This window comes from Ambystoma mexicanum, chromosome 3q, assembly GCF_040938575.1.
Source record: "Ambystoma mexicanum isolate Mex_15411 chromosome 3q, UKY_AmexF1_1, whole genome shotgun sequence".
NCBI classification, from domain to species: Eukaryota; Metazoa; Chordata; class Amphibia; order Caudata; family Ambystomatidae; genus Ambystoma; species Ambystoma mexicanum.
In genome coordinates, this window is record NC_090926.1 from 1097532609 (window position 1) to 1097554720 (window position 22112).

Below are 22112 nucleotides of genomic sequence, written 5' to 3' on the forward strand. Positions count from 1 at the left end.
GTATGGCAAATCACAAAAAAAGAAAGAACTGGGGTTAGACACTATTTATTTCCACGTATGAACATGTGAACTTTGCAGCAGCTCCCACAGGTGCAATGTGTACAGCAAACATTTTGAAAACGAACTTGTATGATCTTCCGTTTTCTATTAATTTATTCATTTTCCACACATATATGTAGCAGGAACTGCCCCCAGGTTACCCACAATATTTAGGGTCACTCCCAATTGTGGTTTTCCTGTTTGCAAACAAAGGTTTTATTTTGTTCTTTATTCCCAATGAGAAATGGATCAAAGTCTGACAATGTTGAGGAGTTGGTCGAAAGTTAAACACCTTAGACCACGTATCTTCCATGCTTTCCACGTAAATCCTTATTCTGAAGCCACACACGGACACTGTGCCCATCGCACATTCTGAGCAGTGCGGCACCTGGGGCCACTGCACACATGCAAAGACACAGCACATGTGAGGCTGCACTCTGTGCTGTAATGTGTGAACTTTCCTTGATACTCGGCTACATGCAGTTTGATGTCGTGTGCCCCATGTTGCTGCACCAGGTGTAATCTATCAGATTGCATCCAGGAAGGGGTGGAGTGGGGGCAGCCCTCCCCGGTATGCATGTTAAGAACATTAAGCATGTGGTGAATCCTAACGTGGACTCGCAGAGCATCTAAAATATCCTGCAAATATCCTAAATGCTAGATGGGGTATAGGTTGCACTGTTTCCTCTGCTCTCAGAATAACCCTATTACACAGGAAATGTTTCAGGTTTAGTTCTGCTTCCTTCAATATTTTCAGGGAAAATGCAATGTGCATTCCTGCTTTTCCACATTATTCCATTTGTGAAACATAAATATGTACTCATAGAATCTATGTGATCACTGCTCCGCCCGTAACTGCGCCGACGAAAATGTTCATGCCAATTATGGCACAGTGCAGTGATCAGATAGATCACTTTGCCCGCATCCCCAGGCCCGCATTTCCCTTCCCGACCCCACACCAACCCACCCCTTTACGGTGGCCCACTTCTGTGTGTGCTGCCTACACCCTGATATCCCCGCTGCATCAGTTCCCCCACTAACATGGGTCAGAGCTGACGCTGCAGGGTCCTTTTCTTTTTCTTTTCTTTTTTTACTTGCTTGTCCCCCTGCTTAACACAATGACTGTGTCTCTTTTCTTACTCTTGCAGGAAGCCAAGTGAATATATCGCAGCCATCTATGAACTGAGCTCCCTGGTGATGAAGCGGGAGCACTATCTGCCCCACCATGTGGACTTCATCTACCGGCTCACTGCCAATGGGAAGCGGTTCAAGCGCGCTTGTGAGATTGTCCACAAGTACACTGGCGACGTGGTGCAAGAGCGGCAGAAGGTGCTGAGGGAGCAGGGAGCTGATGCGTGTCTGAAATCCGACCATGGCAAGCCAAAGGACTTCATGGAAATCTTGCTTCTGGCCAAGGTTAGTTCCATTGAGTGCACTCAGATATCATAGCCAAGGAGGTATATTAGGCAAATTCCTGTTGTACCAAAGATACTGGAGAATACTTCGGAGATATGCAAAGCAAGGGATTAGCCACCCCTCCCAACCATGTCTAAACTGTGGTCTGAAACTAAATTAGGTCTATTTTCCCAGTTGTAGTATAGTTCTGTGTGTTACTGCTCCTGCAGTATATGCAAACAGCAGTCAATGAGCATGAACACTTAAGGACATAACTCACTCCTTCACTCCATCAAGCTCGATAAATACTCATCTGGCTTGTATACAGTTGTCTAGTTATGAGCTTTTTGACGGTCATCTAGCTGTCGTGGAGTTTTATGTGCTACATAAAAAGCATTTGTTTTGGTTAATAGCACAACACATTCTAATGACACGTAGCTGTGTGCCACAAAGCGGAAATTGTCAATTAAATGCCAGACCTCAACAAGTTCAGTTGACTTACTGTTTATTAGGGGATAATTACACATTGGAACAAAATAATTAAAAGGGTGCACATTTTATAAACCAAATGGTCAAGATAGCTTCTTCAAAGGCTCAACACTCTTTGTGGAGTTCCTTTCTGGTTGACTAATGAAGAAAATGTCGCTGGGCAAACAAATGTTCTCTGTCTCAGGTCATGCCCATTTCTTGGTTCTTTCCCAGGTGTGCCAACACATACACATATTCACTCAAACTCTTCGCCTGAGTCTTCTTTTCTGTAATTCAGTCATAATTTAATCTCCCTCTCAAATGAAGGTCTCCGGCCAGAAATTCGATTTGTGTTGGATGTCACATATGGTTCGTTTTCCACCAAAGAGCCAACTCTACTTTTCCTGTTTCCCCACTCTTTCTCTGATGTGCCTTTACACCTTCGCTTTATTCCTTGCACCCTCCTTCTCCCTCCTCTCGATGTTCCTTCACTCCTCCTCTTTATTCCTTGCACCCACCTTTTCTCTCTTCTTGATTTCTCTCAACACCTCCTCTTTATTTCTTGCACCCTCCTTCTCTCTCCTCTTGATGTTCCTTCACTCCGCCTTTATTCCTTGCACCTGCCTTTTCTCTCTTCTTGATTTCTCTACACACCTCCTCCTTATTCTTTGCACCTTCCTTCTCTCTCCTCTTGATGTCTCTCGACACCTCCTCTTTATTCATTGAACCCTCCTTCTCTATCCTCCTGATGTTCCTTCACTCCTCATTATTGCTTGCACCCTCCTTGTCTCCCCTCTTGATTTCACTACACACCTCCTCTTTATTCTTTGCACCCTCCTTCTATATCCTTCTAATGTTCCTTCACTCTTCCTCATTATACCTTGCACCCTCCTTTTCTCTCTTCTTGATTTCTCTACACACCTCCTTATTCTTTGCACCTTCCTTCTCTCTCCTCTTGATGTCTCTCCACACCTCCTGTTTATTGCTTGCACCCTGCTGCTCTTGCCTCTTGATTTCTCTACACACCTCCTTTTCATTCTTTGCACCCTCATTCTCTCTCCTCCTGATGTTCCTTCACTCTTCCTTGCAACCACCTTATCTCTCCTCTTGATTTCTCTAGACACCTCTTCTTTTTCCCTGCACCCCCTTCTCTATGATGTTCCCTCACACCTCATCTTTATTCCTCTTACCATCTTTCTCGCTCCTTTTGATTTGTCTCTGCTCCTCCTCTTCTCTCTGCTCACCCTGCTCCTCCTTTCATGTCTCGCTGTCATACGCGACAGCATTAGCCAGACCTGTACTATGATGCCATGTTGGATTTAGTTTCTTCTACAGAAACGCCAACTGGCAGTTTTCCTCTCCCTCCTCTGCTCTGAGCTGACAGCAGCGGAGTGACACTGTGGACACCGTGTAGGGGGTGTTCACACTGGTAGCCTTTTCTCCCCAGTAGCCGTTGTTATACTGTTTCTTACTGGGTCCTGGACACTCCGGCACTGCAATGTGCTGCAGTCTCTAATATGGATTGCAGTATTTCAGAGCCACACAAGGTGGCCATGCATGGTGATCCCCTGCTTTTATCCAATGGCATGATGGGAGGTGGCCAGGGGATTCCCCCCCCAGTTTACAGTCATTCCATTGACAGCCAAAGCATCTAATGCCATATCATCTAAAAGAAAGCATCTAAAGAAAAAGCATCTAATGCATTGTCTTTTCGTTTTTTATGGGGGGTCCCCCCCCTTTTCTAACCTTTAAAACCCATTTTTATTAAACTAAACTCTTTACCAGCTAACAAAAAATGCATTAGATGCTTTTTTTAGATGCTTGTTTTCAGATGCTTTGGTTGTCGATGCAATGACCAGATACCCCTCCCCCTACCACTCCTGGACCAGTCGTTACGCTACAGGGGGTGTCAACCAGCTCACCTGCCCACCACAACCATCATTCAAAGGTGCAGCCTGGGAGTGGGCATCTTCAATTGGGACATTCACTCTCTTGGTATCTTGACTTTTAATGAGTATTCATTTACAAAACATGCTTTCATACTGCTTCATGATACTACTTCATGGCAGATTCCTTAAAGTTCTGCTCTTATTGATAGTGAACTCATCAACCTAAAGGTCAGAGTGTGCTTTTCTAGGATTCAAATATGCCCCCTGCAGGCCAAACATCGGCTTAATGGGTGACCTTTTAACTGGCTGAACTATCTTTCTAATTAGAAAGAAATTATGTGGGCAGTGGCAATAGGAGGCCCAGGAAGCCATTAGGCCATACACAATGAAAACGAATCATGATGAGAACAGGTAAAAAGCAAATGGAAAAAAGAAGGCAGGGTTGGAAATGTTTCAAAAGGGCTGATAATTCTGTAGCAGCATGAACGCCATTTGTTGCTGCTGCACAGTTCTTTGGGTGCACTAGGCCAACCGCAAGATTTAGGCCACACCTAATTGCAGTGAGAATGCCAGCGGATACATAGGACAATCCCACACCAGCATGCATCTTGTCCGGAGATAGAAACAGTCAGCCTTAAAACATATAGCCTTCAGATCCTTAAGGGCTCTGTGAACCTGGAATGCTGGGAATTGACACTGAAGCAGGCGGATGTGTAGGCCATGCGCCTTGTCTTCTGGGAGACGGTTAGCAGATGCAGCAGTGTTTACCCAAGAGAAGATGAAGTCTCTGCATGGCTTATGAATCAGAGTTCTCTGGGTAAAGGTGCCTCCTTCACTTTCATGTGGACACTGGTCTTTATGGAGAGTAGACGGCCAGTACAGCCCGCAGCTTGGAACAAAGATGTCGAGATCTACCGCAGCCTGTGGGAAACATTGCAGGAGTTTTGGGACGCAGAGGCCGAGGAGGCACGCCTGACTGCCATGTGCACAGAACAGCGACTTTGCAAACTTATTGGATAGAGCATCCCAACACATCAGAGTGATGCTGAATCCCCACGGGCTCTATTGCTGGGCCTGTTGCAGCACATATTCAGGTGGCATAGAGGACTAGTGACTTGTATGGATCAGACATCAGCAAAGCAGCTTTTTTGCCTCTCATCTCCGTTTGCACACATTTAGTGACATAGTTATATCACCGTGGTTGGACGCTTAAGTATACAGTAGATGGTAGATGTAAGGGTAGTTATTAGTGCGTGGGCCGGGGCATGCCGGGGCTGGCCCCCGGGAGGCTCTGAAATCTCGCTTTGAGGCAGGGACCTGCCGGGGCCCACTAATCTCCCCGGACAGCCCCGGCCACTACACGAAAAGTCATACTTTTCTATAGCATGAAGCTTTCGCTCGTGTGCGAGAGCTTTAGCCTTCAGAAAAAAATGACTTTCAGCCATAATGGTGGCGCAGCAGAGGCGTTGCTAGGGGGTGGCTAAGGGGGCTATAGCCCCTGGTCCTTTGGTTGTAGCCCCGGATAGAATCTCAGGAGCTACAACCAAAATGCTAGCTAGCCCCCAGTCCCACAGTCCCGACATTAGCGTAGCCCCGGGTCTTTTCCAGACCTAGCAACACCCCTGTGGCGCAGCAACTGCAAGGCTTCCCTTTAGGCAACAGATGCCCGTGGGCCGGCGCCACCATTATCGAGAAAACGTGAGGCCGCTGGAAGCAGAGGCATTGTTTCCTAAATCTTGAAGATCCCGCGCATTCGCGGGAGTTTCAGTATTCATGTAAATGGCCTCCACTTCCAGTGGCCTCATCCTTTCAGCCTTAATGGTGAACTGCCCCTCCCCAGCTGGCGAGGGCCAGCACCACCATTAAGGCTGAATAGGCGAGGCACTATCCCCTGCCAGGCAAACCAATAGAAAATAAATGCAGAGATCAGCACCCTCTCCCCCATGTGGAGAGGGGTGCTGATCTCTACAAAAGGCTGCCTGGCAGGGGTGCCATCAGCCCATTGAGCCGGGGCTCGTCAGGGGGCATGCCCTAACGGGCCAGCGGGACCTCAGCGTTAGGCCACGCCCCTCGATGAGCCCTGGCTCATTTTGTAGTGCCACTTAAGGCACTGGTGCCTGCAAAGTGTGAACTGTTTTACATTATAATAATAAAATTGCAAACATAATTCTGAAAAAAAAATACATATAGCCAATCTCTTGGGTGTTCTTGATTGTGCAGACCCATGCGCAGGTCATGTATTTTCATGCGGGGCATTTGCACATGATGGGCTAAAGAATAGGCACACTCTTTAGCTATCTATCCACTGGTTAAGGAACTATAGACATCATATGGGCTTCAGCGCTTAGATGCCTGCAGGGTTTGTAGCGCTATATAAAACTAGATATTATATAAAAGTAGATATTATATGCACGCCATTCGTTTAGTGTAGGTGCCAGGTGAAAGGACAATAAAAGGGGGGAATTGAAATACAGCTGTGTGATTTTTAAACACATCTGGCTCATTTGATGAGAAATGCAAAAACACTGGCCAATCAGCTTTATACAAGCAACTTTCTAGGTACCCAATAGGTATTTACGGACATATACATTTGTCATTGAAAAGAGGCTTAAGCAAGTTGCAAAATTCATATCTTTTAGATAGTTTTGTCTATTTTTGTCTGTTTTTGAAGAGCCATAAGTTCTAACTGTGGCCAGGGTTAAGGGTATATTGTTATGTTACTCTTTGGTATATTGCCCTGTGGGATGTATCAACCCACTAATCCAAGCCCTGCAACATCACTGTGCATTGCTGGCAGCAGAAACATCATAATGGCCACTGGAAAGCATGCTGCTCACTAGAAATCACCAGAAAATGCGCAGTGAAAACCTGAAAAATAGGACACCATCTACTTTTGCCTATGTCAGTGGTAACCCAGGAGACCACTGCCAAAAATCACCATTGCGCTACCCACAAAGTAGCCTGAAACCACTTGGAGATAGCAATGCTGATTGCCAAAAGAAATATAGAGCTGTTTGGGAATTTGTTTCTTGATTGTCAAAAATGTGCTAAAATCATGGCTCACAAAACCACCAAAAAGATCCAACCTTGTTGGGTGTTCCACATTACTCTACTGCAAAAATCCACACAAATACAATGTCAGCAAGAATCATATGTTCTCAGAACAAAATCCTATTTTAAAGATACTTGATGGAAAGACAGCTGTCAAAATGGGTGTAGTACTGTTACTCGCCTCTGTAAGGTGCTGGCAATTTATAATTCTGACAGGAGAGCTGTGTTTCAGAAGTTAAATAGGCCAAAAGAAGAGAATTCCATCAAAATACCATATAGAGTGCCACACATTGATTTAATGTTGAAAAAGACTGGATTTAAAGATATGTTGCTTATTTCAAATGTATACATGTATTTTTTTTACAAGGAACTATGTTACAATTGAGCAGAAAGTAACCTGATGCAGTTAAAACTCCAAAAGGCTTGCTTCCCCTGAGAACCCTTCACACCTTTTCGCTAGACAAAGGAAGCTTCCCCTGCCCTGGGCCAAGAGATTGACAGGCTGGTGTGAACAGAAACTAGCAAGAGGCACCCTGGCCTGTTGCTCTCAGTCAAGACAATGGATTATTTGGATTGAATAGGAATATGCTACATTCAGGTGTAACTGACAACAACTCCAGGCAGGATGACAGGCCATGTGACCTCTGAGTAAGCCCGGACCCTGGAGGCGGAGACAAACCACTGATGTGAATTGAATTGAAAGCAAATGTACGTTTTATAAAAATGCTTATAGCAAAGTGTACCGAACTGACAAAAATGTAAAATTGTGAGAGTGTGAAATGAAAAATTCCCTCACGATATAAGACTAAGCTGGACTGCGTGCGATGTTCTGAGACCAAACCCTGTAATTTATTAATATTGCAGCTGCAGTGTTTTTGCTATGAACATAAGAAATTACAGAGATATCCTCAGATGGAGTGTGTATGCCTGTGTACAATTTGGAGCCGAATGAATATTGAGAATCAATAGTGAGAAATAGACCCAGAGAGAGCAGTGCTGTATCCAGAACCCGTCAGACCCAGACCAGAGGCCGTGCTGTGAGCAGAACCCAGTGCCTGAGACCGTCCGGTGGCGAGAGAACCCAGCCAAACCCTTGACCAGATCTTGACGGGGCCCATTCCGTTCCCAAGCCTAGGAGTGAGTATCTAGTCTAGAACTGTGCATAGCCATCACTTACTCTAAAGTAATCTTATTCCAACCATTCCACTTATCCAGAACTGCATTATAGAATCTTGTGTCCATCCTGTATGATTCCAAATCTGTAAAGCACAATCTGTCATTTTGAAATGAAAATCTACATTCACAAAAACCTGCGTAACTTTTGAACCGTACGTCCTTGAACCAAAAATGTAACTGTCATTTTGAAGCTAAGATCCTAAGCTTTCCACCGGACCTCATTATAGTTTTTCCATAATCGTGTTTCATGCACGTGGAAAAATTGCAGCGAATTGCAATTTCGCTCCATTTCACAAAAGTAGCTGTTTCTTGCTTTCAACTGCTGAAATTCGTTTCCAATCTGATAATCATTCATGAATTATTGCTAGTGTTGACCTGAACTAATCCAAAGTAACTATCACTTATCCTGAATCTCCTTTAGTGAATTAAAATCATTTTAGCATATTTCCCCTTTCATGACAATCACATTCAAAAGTATGTTTGCCTGTGTTTAAAATCATACCTGTTTTCTCTAAGCTTGCTGGGGGAACTGGGATTGAACTGCATTATTGATTGTATTCTTGAAACCTGTGTGCCCTCATTTCTATCTCTTCATATTGCATAGGGGGGGAGTGAGTAGTCACAGGGGAAAAAGTGATCATATTATCTTTTGATTGAAATCATATCAAGTTATTTCTGTGCTGCATTCTTTCCCATCTTGCATTTCCTTGAACCATAAAAGTATTCTCTGTTACCTTATTCTCCTATTCCTACTCCTTACTGATTATAGAGATTGTTGATATTGTAATATTACCCATTGCTGCTTACCGTTCATATTCATAAGTGTGCTATTCAGATGTTATTTTGTTCATAAAAGTGTGATATATATATTGTTTAATTTTTCAAATAAACCTTTTAATTTGCAAAACAAACCTACTTCTTGGCTCAGTGAGGTCAGGGGGATTCAAAGAGAGGGGCATTATATAAGGGTTCATCATCCAGATTTAAAGAACTTTGACATAAAAATATATAAATAAGGGCTTCATTTGGGCATCCCATCCGAAGTATTGACTTAGTTGGAGTGCTGGATTGAAGTCACTTACAGCCCACAGTGTCTCCCACTGGTGCATCCACTCACTCCATCTGTAACTTCTTTCCCCCGGTTTTGCAGTGTCTTACCTTACCCATTTACATGCTCAATTCAGCTAAACTAAAGTCTGGTCTTCCAGGGCGAGGGGACAATATGCCATTTACAGACTAGGATAAAAACTCTGAATATACAACAATGGTGATTCAGCACTGTGCAAAAGCACAATAGCATAACATATCAAGTAGACAACTTCTGAAACCTACCTTATTAAAACAAACCTTCCAGAATCAATTACCTTTAATGGAACTTCATAAACTACTGGCTACAGTCATATTATATCTACCACTGCCTATACATATTTTATTATCACATATTGTGGCCAAAGTACTACCCCCATTCACATTTGTTAATCCAATTTTATTCTGTCCCAAAGAGGTTTTGAGTGTTAGTAAAGATTTTCTTTTTGCACCTTTCCCTCCATAGATTTCTATGGAACACCATGGCCTTCATTACGACATTGGCGGTAGCCATGCTGCTATTGGCAGCATGGTTGCTGCCAAAATCGGGTCTGGGTCTGGGTTCCCAGAATGGGGAATTACTGGGCCATTCCGAGTTCGGAGGGCCCGGTAATTCCTCCCTTCAGGAACCCAGGCCCGACCTTCCCCATTCCCATTTCAGCCCCCATAGGGCTGAATGGGATAGGGAGCAAACAACGGGCCAATTACGAGCGGCCCGTTGTTTGCTCCCTCTTCACCTCGCGGGACCCGCTCTGCACGGCTGGTAAAACCAGACGTGCAGAGCGGGTCCCGCGAGGGGACCTCGTAATCAGGCAGTACGGGGTTGACGGCACCGGCACCTTTACCGGCGCCGTTAACACCTTACCGCCTGTCTTATAATGAGGCCCCATTTCTTTTTGCTTGCTTAAACCCAGTCCTGACTTTTTGGAAGTAAATAAAGGCTTCTACTTTACCTCCCTTGCCTGTTTTGCTCATTCTTATGAGGAAACTGACTAGGCCCTAAGACGGCAAGTACTGAGAGACTTGCCTCTCTTTACAAATTCTTGTATTGTTTGAATTGCACAACTCACCTCGCAGTAAAGTGGAGTTAGAATACTTTGTATCATGATAACTTTTCCTATAATGGCTTTTTGATTATTTTGTCTATGTGCATTTACTGCAAATAGCTACTGAAGGTTTTTCACTTGTCCTTGGGGTGGCATTGCTAGCAGCCATGTGAGGCGGACATACTCACTTGGAGCTCCTGCTGATCCGGCAAAGAGAAGCTCTGTGACACAAATATCACAAGCCTGGAACAGCTGAAAATAAGTGTACAGCAGCAGTGAACATCCAGGAAGCTGTGGACCAGGAGAGAACATTTGAAACGCCACCCGAAGTAAGGTTCACTGTGCCGCAGAGGTGCATCAGTGAATGAAAAGGAATAGAAAATGGCGGCGGAGATCTGAGGTGCGCTCCAGGTGCAGCTGCAGTTTGAACACTGGCAGATTGAAATACGCAGCACAGTGCAGCAAACAAAGGGAACCTGCAGCCTAAGGTGTGGAGTAGCCGGACCACAGTAGCAACATTGCAGGGAATACGGAGGGACAAGGAGCCAGACAAGGCGGCGGACCCGAAGCAGTCCGATAGACGGGAACGGGCAATTTGGCCAGTGGGACGTTGACAACAAATATACGGCTACCAGCGGATGCAAACAAACCAGAAGCTGGGTGGTGGTGAAGGTGAACTCCCGCCCTGGAAGTGACTGTGGCAACAGCCGAGAAAACAAGAGCTGAGCAGAGACCGGAAAAGAGGCCAGAAATCACAGGTGAAAGCGGTAAGGTGTGAGGGAGGGGGAGCCCAGTGCAAGAGTCACTTCAACAACTATATTGGAATAGGGCCCCCCCCCCTTTAAGACATCAATGGGGTACAACTCCCGAAATAGTTAAAGATCGACAGACTTAATAACTCCGCCTGAAGGCGTAGCTGGAATTTGCCCCCCGGAGGGCAATGGGATGCACAGACATGTTTGCAGGCTCCGTGTAGGGAGTGGAAAGTGTGATGAACGCAGTGGGTAGACATGAGGCTACGATAGACTGTGGGCAAAGAGAATCCTAGCGAGGGTGTCATACAACAGCCCCCAGACTGACACCTTTCATAGAACTACAGATAATATTGCGGTGGGGTGAACGCATCAACATAGGTTCCAGAAGGGACAACACCCTCCTGGGAAATGGACCTTCCCTCACCAAAACAAATCATCAGACTGAAAGAGCAGAAGACAGGCCTGCAGTCACATGGGCAGAACCCCAGGGGGAAGGGCCACCATGAGAGCAATGGAGCGGCAAAGCATACGAAAAGACACCCACATAATAGACTCCCACACAATGCCATAACGAAGGTGAAGCCTAGTGGCACAGCTACATCTGGAAAAGCAGGCCTTCGGTAGGGAACAGTGACCACCACGATCACACTAAGTGAGACAGGCACTATAAGCCTAAACACGGCCCGAGAGAAGGAAAAGAACAATGGTGACGGAGTAGGCGGAAGGGCCAAAGCTAACAGGCTAGGTAAGGACCGGTCTTCCCCCCTATCTTGGCTCAAGATACCTGTATGAAAATGGGAAAAAAGGGTGGATGCTAGAGAATACCATCACTGGCAAGTGCTGAGACCATGCTGAATACTTGAGAGACCTGATAGCTCTCATCACAAGGGTCAGCAGAACAAAAGTGGTGACCACAAACAGTCTGTCCAAGTACCCAGAGATATTACAAAACCAATGCACACTGCGAGGAGAACCTGGGGAAGAAACGATACACATGTGGTTCTGACTAATAAGACACAGCATGCTTGGTGATAGCAAGGGGTTGTGGCCACTCAATACTGCAGAGACTCGGATCCTGAGACACCTTAATAGACAGAGCATTGATAGCTGCAAAGGGGAGCATCCTCTTAGGAACAAGTGTACGCAGAGGGCGCCGCAAGACAAGCAAAACAAAATGGCGACCAAGAATACTCAGACCAAGCGCAAGCAATCCACATTAGAAACCTTTACGAAAGGCCCACCCAATCGCCAAGAAGGAAGCAGTGATGACAAAGAGAAGAAACAGGAAACTCCCCAGTGGACATGGCAGACGTGGGGATCCAACAGATCTTTGAGGCAAACGCGGCACTACAAGCAACTCTAGAGGTCAAGATTGATGCAGTGGGCATCGACGTGGGACTGTTATGCCAGGATGTCCGAGCCATAGCAGAACGCACCGGGAAGCTGGAAGAGAAGGTCAAAGAAAACACTGAGGCAAAGGCGCAAATGGCTAAGGATATTGACATCCTCCTGCAGAACGTGAAGCTACTAGAATACAGAGCAGAGGAGGAGGAAGGTCAGGCACGCAGAAACAACATCAGAATCGTGAGGCTGCCTGAAGGTGTGGAAGGGTCCGATCCCACCACTTATATCGTAAACATGTTGCTCCAAGAAATAGGGTCGGGAGAACTCACGCAAGAACTCACGCAAGGGTTTACGATAGTAAAGTATCAGACGACCACCGCCAGGTGCACCACCAAGACCTGTGATAGCTAAGGTGCTAAACTACAGGGATCGAGAGAAGATCTTGGCCTTCTCCAGGTCGGGAGAGACGATGCAAAGGGTGTCAACAAAGATCTCAGTATAACCTTTCAAGTTCAGAAGAGGAGAGCCCAATATATCACGACAAAGGCCAGGCTCAGGCCTAAAATACATGTTAATATATCCAGCAAAACGCAAGGTGATATATAACAGCAAAGCCCTCTTCTTCGAGACGCCAATGGAAGCGCAGGACTGGATGGACAGTGCTCAGATACCAGAAACACCAGAACAGAGCCAACACACATAGGCGAGAAGGAGTGATCCCCGAGCGGACTGCAGCAGCAAATTCAAATTTGTATATAACAGGGCAGAGTTGTGCTCAGGCAATACAGTAGTAGGACTTGCAAGCAACACGGAAGCTATAAGATATGTTACAAGTTAGCAGGAGCAAAATGGAGAGTTACAGAAACTCGACGCATGCAAGGGGGGTCCTCATTTTGGTGGACCCCACTATACCATTCAAAGTGCTGACAACAAAGACAGACAATGAAGGTAGGATGGCAATGATACATGGGATAATGGAAAACCTGGAGATCTTTATTGTGAATACCTATGCCCCAAACCATGATGCCACTGTGTTTTTCATATCATTTTATGCGAGGTTGGCACCCTATAGGGATGGAATACTGATCTGGGGAGGGGATTTAAATTGTATGTGGGACCCAACCATGGACAGATCGGATGAGAAACAAAAACATCCGTCTCCTTCGGCCAAGGTGTTAAACTCGCTATTAAAGCACTTTGAATTACAAGATCTATGGAGGGTAAAACACAGAGAAGATAAGGAATACTCTCATTATTCGGCCCCACATAAAGTATACACAAGAATAGATAATACGTTCACTGGAGAGGAACATGAAACTGAATTCTCGGAGTTCGAATACTTAGCCAGGGTCCTGTCGGACCACTCCCTATTCGTGGCTAGATGGCGAGCGTCTGCCCCGAGACCACCCATCCCCAAGTGGAAGCTGAGGAGCGAATCGCTACTAGATAAAGCATTCGCTGAGCATATTAGGAAGAGCACAATTGAATATATTGCAGTAAATGAGGGGAGTGTGCAGAAGGTGATTACAGTCTGGGAGGCGTACAAAGTGGTCATCAGAGGGGTAATGATAGCGGAGTTGGGAGGTGTACAAAAAGTCATTGTCAATGAACGTGAGCAAATAGAAGAGAAATTGGGAGCATTGGAAAGGGAGGCTTAAGTCAACAAAGAACACATAGATGAAGGAAGCAAACTGAAACAGCATGCCTAAAACAATGGGAAAGATTGGGGTAGTTCAATTATATGAAATACCTGGAAAGGAGCCATGCACAAGGGGATAAGCCAGGGAGAATGCTAGCCTGGCTGTACAGATGGAACGATACTAGACCCCCTATATGCACTATTCAGAAATGAGACCTAGAAGAGGTGAACACGCAGGTGGGCATGAACTGGGCATTAACTAGGTGTTCTCTGAGTATTACAAAGCACTCTATGCAGACCCCCTAGAAAGTGAGGAGAGGGACATCCAGGAAATCCTTGACATCATAGCCCTACCCAGGTTAGATTCACTCCAGGCAGAGTCACAAGAGACAGCTATAACCCCGGAGGAGGTCGTGTTTACCATTAGGACACTGCCAACAGAGAAAGCGCCGGGAAGTGATAGTTCCGCTTCTCAAACCAGATAAAATAAGCACAGACTGTGGATCCTATACACCACTGACACTGTTGAATCAAGACAGCAAAATCAAGACAGCAATCTTAGCAAATAGACTTTGCAAGGTAATACACGTACTGGTCCATCCAGATCAGACTGGGTATGTACCAGGGAGGAATATCTCGGAGAACTGTATAGAGGTACAAGGCAGGGATGCCCACTGTCCCCAATGTTATACATCATAACGCCTGAACCTATGGCGGCGTATTTGTGGCAGGAATACAGAGATGCAGGCATAGGCATAGGCAGGCGGGGTGAAACGTGGTGTCCATGTATGTGGATGATGTTTTGTTATATCTGTGTAATCCGGTGATGAATCTGCCATACATCCTGGAAGTACTGGATAACTCTAACAGATTAACGGGAATCAAAATAAAAAGTCATGCTTGTTCCCGCTGGCTGCCAGTCCTTCCTTTGTATTGGATCAATAACACCTTTAGATACTTGGAAGTCAATATTTATCATGAGCCTAAACAAGAACATAAATTTGATACAGTGCGTGCCAAAGATGTGCTGGTAAAATCTATGGCATTCTGCAGTAAGTTACCCCTCAGTGTTGGGCAGAGCAGCGCTGCTAAAAATGGTAGCACTGCCGAGACTCATGCATTGCTTCAGGAATGTCCCCTATGATATACAAAGGCAATTCTTTCGGCACTTAGAAAGGATATGCAGGGGGTTCCTGTGGCAGGAGGGGAGGAACCCAGTGGCTCTGAGCACGCTGCAAAGACCATACGAACAGGGAGGGTTAAAGATACCAAATTCCAAGCTGTACTTTCTGGAAAGGCAGCTGCAATATGTGGTACAATGGATGTCATACGATCCCAAGACGGAAACAGCGTTGCTGCAACCGGTTATAAAAAGGAGATACATAAGGGACCTCCTTTCGATCCCCACCAGGGAACAAGCTGGGCATCCTTATCTGGTGGAATTGGGCATACGAGTTTGGAAAAGGACCTGTAGAGTGATGGAGCTAGCAGACCCGCTCTTGGCACAAACCCCGATAGCAGCCATTCCAGATGGGAAACCAGGCAGTAAGGGAATGGTGCAATCAAAATGGGAAGTGTGTTTTGCAGCCACGGTGGGGGACCTGCGGAATGAAAGGGGGCTGATGACGTTTGTTGAATTGCAAGAAGCCACGGTTATTACACGCAGGCCAGTTCCTGTTGTACAACACGGTAACAAAGGTACTGCGAGATAGATGGCCGAACAGCACTGAGGAGACCATAGGGAGTGATGAAATTGATGAAATTGAGACGCTGCTTAATGTAGCAGAGGGTGGACATGCCATTTCTAAGATCTACGAGATATTGATAGACCAAACTTTGCGAACAGATTTGAAGTGTAGGGAGAAATGGGAAACAGAATTGTGGAAGACATTAGAAGACAGAGAATGGAAACAAGTAACATTGTACCATAAGAAGGTCCCTAGAAATGCCAGGTGACAGCTAATAAAATGGTATATTACACAAAGAGCATACCTCACACCTGCTGCCATTGCAACATTTAAAGGTGCAAACAGAAGAAAGTCGCAGGGCGGTAGATGCTGGACTCATACACATGTTTTGGGGATGCCCGATAGTGCAGGGGTTCTGGAGAGGGGTGGCACACAAGGCAGCCCAGGGAGGCATAGAACTAGATACCCAGACACTGGAGGCTTGCATGCTAGGCTGCTATAAGAGGAATGTGAAAGATAAACCGTTGAATAAAATCAAAGATTTGATGTACATAATGGCTAAATATAGGATAGCTATGAGGTGGAAAAATACTAAAGAGTCGAGCATCGCTAGATGGTGGAGGGAGTTGGAAAATGGATTACAGCAGAAACAGGAGTATGGGAGCAGGCACTAAGAGAACAAAAGGGCGATGTGGGAATGGCTATCCAACGATGGATAATGCTAACTGTGACATTGTTTACAAACAAGGCAGAAGAGGAGGCCGCTGAATCCGCACTGTGAGAGGGGGATGCAATGTGACTGTGAATGTAGAGTTGGATATGCTGCATAGGCTTAGTGGGGGGGGTTAAGTAGTGTTAGACGAAGTTGAAGTACAAATTTGAGGATAATATGCTGTATAATATTGTGCAGTTTGCATGTGTTTGTTGTTGTTGTTACAAAAATTTAATAAAAAATATTTTTATTAACTAAATATTTTTAATTTGTCCTTTGGCCATTTTTTTCTTTGGCCTTCCTTTTATCTTCTCAGGTCAGGAAATGCCTTTTACGGAAATTCCTTTCTGGGAAAGCTGCTGCTTTTGCGGGCAATGGGGTTTTGTGTGTGTGAGCCAGAGGAGGGGTCTGGGTCTGTCTTGTCCCAATCCACAACCTCTCGTGCCTTAAAGTGTATTGCTGGGCAGATGAGATGACCAGTGGTTGTCCATGATTGGACAAACCCTGGTGGGTAAAATGATGCAGATCCTTACTATTGGTTGGCTTGGGATTGCTCCCAGCCTGAATCTTGAATAAAATCAGTGTTGCTGCAACTTTTCAACACTTGTTCCTGTGAGATCTCGGTGAGTCAAGCCTGACAGATTGCAAGGGCGGCCCCTATGCACCTGGACTCATGCATTTATCTGCTGTGTTGCAACAGATACCAGCCAAGCTCAGCCAAGCCAAGATCAACCAGAGATATCAGCCAGGTTCTCATAAACTGCTGCCATATGTGGTTCAGTCAAACCCTTGGTAGATAAGAAGGTCTGGGGACCGAGAAGGGCCAAGACCAGTCCCTCATCATTCCCCATGACACACAAAAACCCCAAAAACCAGTATTCCATCTCCACTTTACCAATTCCTGCATACTTCTATGGTAGCCCAAATAAATGCAAACTCTACCAAGGCAAATGGGCAACCATACAGTCCACCCTCTTCTTGGGAAAGGAATGAAAGCTGCCTTGACAATCAATGCATGTATTGTGGGATTAAAGGCCACTTCATAAATTACTGCTGCGTGTCAATTTCGAGATATGTGATTGTTCTGAGATAAAGGCCATTCCTCAGGCATATCCTGCCATGTGTCCTTGTGCCTCCTCTTTTACCATCACATCCTTGCATATCTAGATGTTTAGTTTTTTAAGATTGACCACAAATGTGAAGGTCCCTCCTCCATTGACTCTGGCATCCAATGGCAAATATATGCATCTACACAACACAATTCCTAAGTTCCTGAACACTCCGGTGATGCTTCTCTCACATCACTCATGTGTTTATCACTCTGCAAATTTGTACTCAGGGACATGAGAAGTTCATGACTGATCGAAGCACTATCCGTACAAGCAATTCTAGAATTGCCTGCTTGTCCTGTCACAATCCCAGCATTGATTGCCCTAAGCAACATGTTACTTTCTCGTGTCCGCACTGTCAGCTCGTTTGTTGGACCCCTGACTTCTCACGTGAAATTGCTGTGCTAGCGATGGCCTGCCTCGCTTAGTGTGATCCATCCTGAATATCAAGAGTTCATGGATGACAATCTACTCCAACATCATCCATATGACTGCCTGATCAACCTTAAATCCAACCCAAAGGTGCTGCACGGACGACCATCTGCCGCTCCCGCCTGGCCATCGATCCTTTGTGTAAAAAGGAAATCCAGGTAACGCTGCCATGCAGCAAGAACCAAAACTTGTTGCCGCCCATTCCCAATTTTATCGAGCAAGTCGGGGTTGCTTCACAATTCACAAAATCTGGATCTACATGAAGAGACAACTATAGCCACTTTTATTACAAAGTCATGCCTTTCAGTGCCTGCACTGCGCCAGCCAGCGCGCGACACTTTATCACGGTTGTGTTTCACGACATGCAGTGGGTTTTTGTGCCATTGTATCTGGATGACCGTCTCATCCACTCCTGCAGTAGATGGGATCATCACAAGCATGCACAGGAAGTACTGAACAAGTTATTATAAGACCTTATGTATGCCAAGCTGGAATAATGCTGCTTCCACACAAATATGATCTCGAAGACAATGCAAGCAATCTTGGAATATCCTAGACGTACCAATTTCATGGTTGTTCAGCCATTCTTGGGATTCCGTAAAATATACAAAAAATTCATCAGATTTCTCTCAAGTGGTGTTACCTCTTCACTAATGGGTGTGAAATCAGTTATTGTGCTGTCTCGGTGAGCCAAGCCTGGCAAAGTCTAAAGGAAGAGATCCTAAATGTCCTTTCCTCTCTATACAAAGTATATCATTGTATATACGTTCTGGTGTTGTCAACAGATACATCGAAATGTTCAGGCTCAATAAAGCTAAATGACAGATACAGTTCCGGCTTGACCAAGGCATGCCACTTAAATGAATAAATTGCGCTTGCAGTCCCTACTTGAGGTTGGGTTATGTTGGGTGTGCACTTTCGCTAACTTAACATTTGAAATGGGAATACTTAATGGAATCTAGTAATAATGGTCCTGGATTTCCTTTTCCTGTCCGGACCCCCCCAAAAAAGAGCAGCCACACTGTTCCTAATTATTCTGCACATCTACAGAGATTCTTAAAAGGGTATGATGGAAACAGAAGGGAACAAAAGACACTCACTCAGGTGCAACAGGGCAATACAATTAGGGCATGATGGAAACAGAAGGGAACCAAAGACACTCACTCAGGTGCAACAGGACAATACCATTAGGGTATGATGGAAACAGAAGGGAACCAAAGACACTCACTCAGGTGCAACAGGACAATACCATTAGGGTATGATGGAAACAGAAGGGAACCAAAGACACTCACTCAGGTGCAACATGGCAATACCATTAGGGCATGATGGAAACAGAGGGGAACCAAAGACACTCACTCAGGTGACACAGGGCAATACCATTAGGGTATGATAGAAACAGAGGGGAACCAGAGGCATTCACTCTGGTGCAACAGGGCAATACCATTAGGGTATGATGGAACCATAGGACAACCAAAGACACTCACTCAGGTGCAACAGGGCAATACCATTATTTTTTTTGCATGCAGGTGCACCAACATTTACATGTTACCTGTTGCACTGTGTGCAGTGTGCATAGGCACGAGTAAACAAGGTTGCAGGTCCACGCAGGATGCTGAAGGGAAAAACGGTTGTGCACATTATATATTATTTAAAGACCAGTGTATTATAGTTTACCATAATACATTTTGATATGACTAAACATATTTTTAGATTTAGAATTAAGAAGTTATATACAAGTGTCTCTGCTTCCCAGCCGTCCATGACATCCGCACCTTTCCTGTATGAGCCATTCAGAAAAGCAGGTATATTTGCTGGAGTTGCAACGGCTTGATGGTAGAGTAGGTCCTTAGGCTCCCTGAATGCTTCAGCCTAAAGACTGATTATATTGCAGAACTTGAACAGTCTGTGGTGGCTACTAATACTTTATAAATAAGGGTGGCGAAATAGACAAAGTGTGCTTCCATGGAGAAATTTACAAATTCCGGGCAAAATCCACCAACTTTGATAATTTGGCCCACGGAGTGAAATTGGCCCTTTTGTATATTTTCCTGCTGGAAATGTCTTTTTCGGGTGGTTTTGTGAAACATTGCATCCGATCAGTGGCCTGTACTATGTTTTGTACCACTTATAGGCCTAATGTTTCGCAAAAAACACTGCTAAACGAAATTTCCAGCGGGGAAAATCAAAGCCGCACAATTGAGGCCGTTCATTAAATATATCTTTTTTTTTATTTGCATTTAATTGATACCATTTTTTAGCAAAGAAAATCACAATGTAGATGAAAGAAAATCCCAAGGATTTCCTCCCAGGTCCTTTGGAGACATCATCCGTATTTCCCTTAAAACAGATTAGTTATAAATGTAACCACTGCTATTAAGCATTGAGTCTTGCTTCCTTCCATCAGAGTGCTCCACCAAACTTCTGAATCCAGGATCCGGAAACCCAGATAGTAAAGGGCCGAGCTGATCTGTGCGTGCCTCGGGAGGTCTGGACAAAACATGATGAGGTGTTTCAAAGTTTCCACCTCCGAATCGTCTTTACAATAGCAACATTTACTCCCTTCTCGTAGTCCCCAGATCACCTGTATATCTTTTGTAGGGAGAAGGTTCAAACGGGTTCTCAAGAATTGGTCTAAAAATGTCTTGTTCAGAAACTGTTTTATGTAATTGCAAACTGTCTCCGATTTTCGAGGCTCTGAAGGCTAATGGGCGACATATTGATAACTAGCGACCGCCTCCAAAGTGATTATCCAGTCTTGTTCCTTGAGTTTGTTCTTAATCCATGTAGGGTTTGTCAGTAACAGATGGACTGAACCTCCGCTTTCTTCCAGTTGGCTGGAATATAAATATATCTGCTATAAATACATCTCCTTTGCCCGTACAGTGAAATTTGCTGTGAATTTTGCAATCATTGCAGTCGTTTCGCCCACCCGTATTTATAACCATCAATGCAGTTTAGGAAAAATAAACTACCAGTTGTTACCTACAACACCTAATCAAGTTTTGATGCCTTCTAACTCTAAAAGAAAGACTACAGACTCTACAAAATATTAACTTTTAACTTGAAGGGTAAACATGTCACACACTGATAGATCGGGCATCATTACGGCCATGCTGTTCTGGAAAAAAGTGCTGGTAACAACGGTTACCAGCACCGAGGGCTGGCTTTAGGGCAGGGCCATCCGGGTGGTCAGCTCCCCGCCACACTAGCTTGGGGGAGTCTCTCAAAGCCTCCCCTGAGCAGGTGAGGTGGGAAATGGCACAGCAAGTGCCCTATTGAAATTAAATGCGCCCCACTCTTGAGAGCAGGGCACATACAATCAAAGTCTCCAAGGAGATAAAAACCTTGGGGATCTATCTGGATTCAACTCTATCCCTCAAAAAACAGGTCAGCAGTGTTGCGTCCTCCACGGCCTACACCAATAAATTGATCTACAGCTGCAAATCTTATCTATCCACAAATAGTTGCTTAACTCTGGCCAGAGCACTAGCTCAATCGAAAATCGATTACTGCAACACACTATTCCTCGACACTTTGGAATATAACCTAAACAAACTCAGGTACTTCAGAATAACTCCCTGAGAGCAGCACTCAGTCTTCCCAGATATTGCCACATCTCTATGCACAGACACAACGCCAAATGGCTACCCATCCGTGACAGAATCACGCTACGTACACTGGCCATCACACACAAATGCCTCCCTAATTCAGCCCCGAAATACTTGCCAGAAAACATTTCCAAACACCAACCCACACGCACCACCAGATCATCTCACTCTTACAACCTAGTGGTTCCAAGATACAACCTAAAAACAGCTGGAGGAGCTAGATTCCCAGTACAAGCAGCCAAACGCTGGAACTCTATCCCCATCCCTCTCAGACAGGAACCCTCCTTCATCACCTTTAAAGCCAACTGGCTTAGCAACAAACCCCCTCAGTAAGATGGACTCACCAGAGATGTTTAGTCTCTATTGTATAGTCACTACTGCACATCCACCCTTGCATCTCATTCTCTGACCCACATGTAGCCAGGGTCCTACTGTCGATGATAATCTGTATGCTTGACTATGTTTGTATCTTCCAAGTCTCGCAAGCACCCAGTTACCTCAGGGTTTGGTGCGCGATACCAATAATAAACAAATACAAAATACATTTAATAACAATAGGGTGTTGATACATTTGCATCAGATCCTATTGAAAAATGTGCCCCCCCCCCGCGTGTCCAAGGGCACGTGGGAGGAGAATGGGCACCATATTTTTGTTTAGCCACCCAGGGCGCTGCC

At 45.1% G+C, this 22112-nt stretch overlaps 1 protein-coding gene across 1 annotated transcript in view; it reads left to right on the forward strand.

The window, feature by feature from the left end:
* LOC138447639 (ultra-long-chain fatty acid omega-hydroxylase-like) overlaps positions 1-22112 on the forward strand; it is a 368008-nt gene that overhangs the window by 262313 nt on the left and 83583 nt on the right. Inside the window, exon 7 of the mRNA XM_069603846.1 lies at positions 1188-1455. Coding sequence (XP_069459947.1) covers positions 1188-1455 — 268 coding nt within the window. The remainder of the gene's footprint in view (positions 1-1187; positions 1456-22112) is intronic.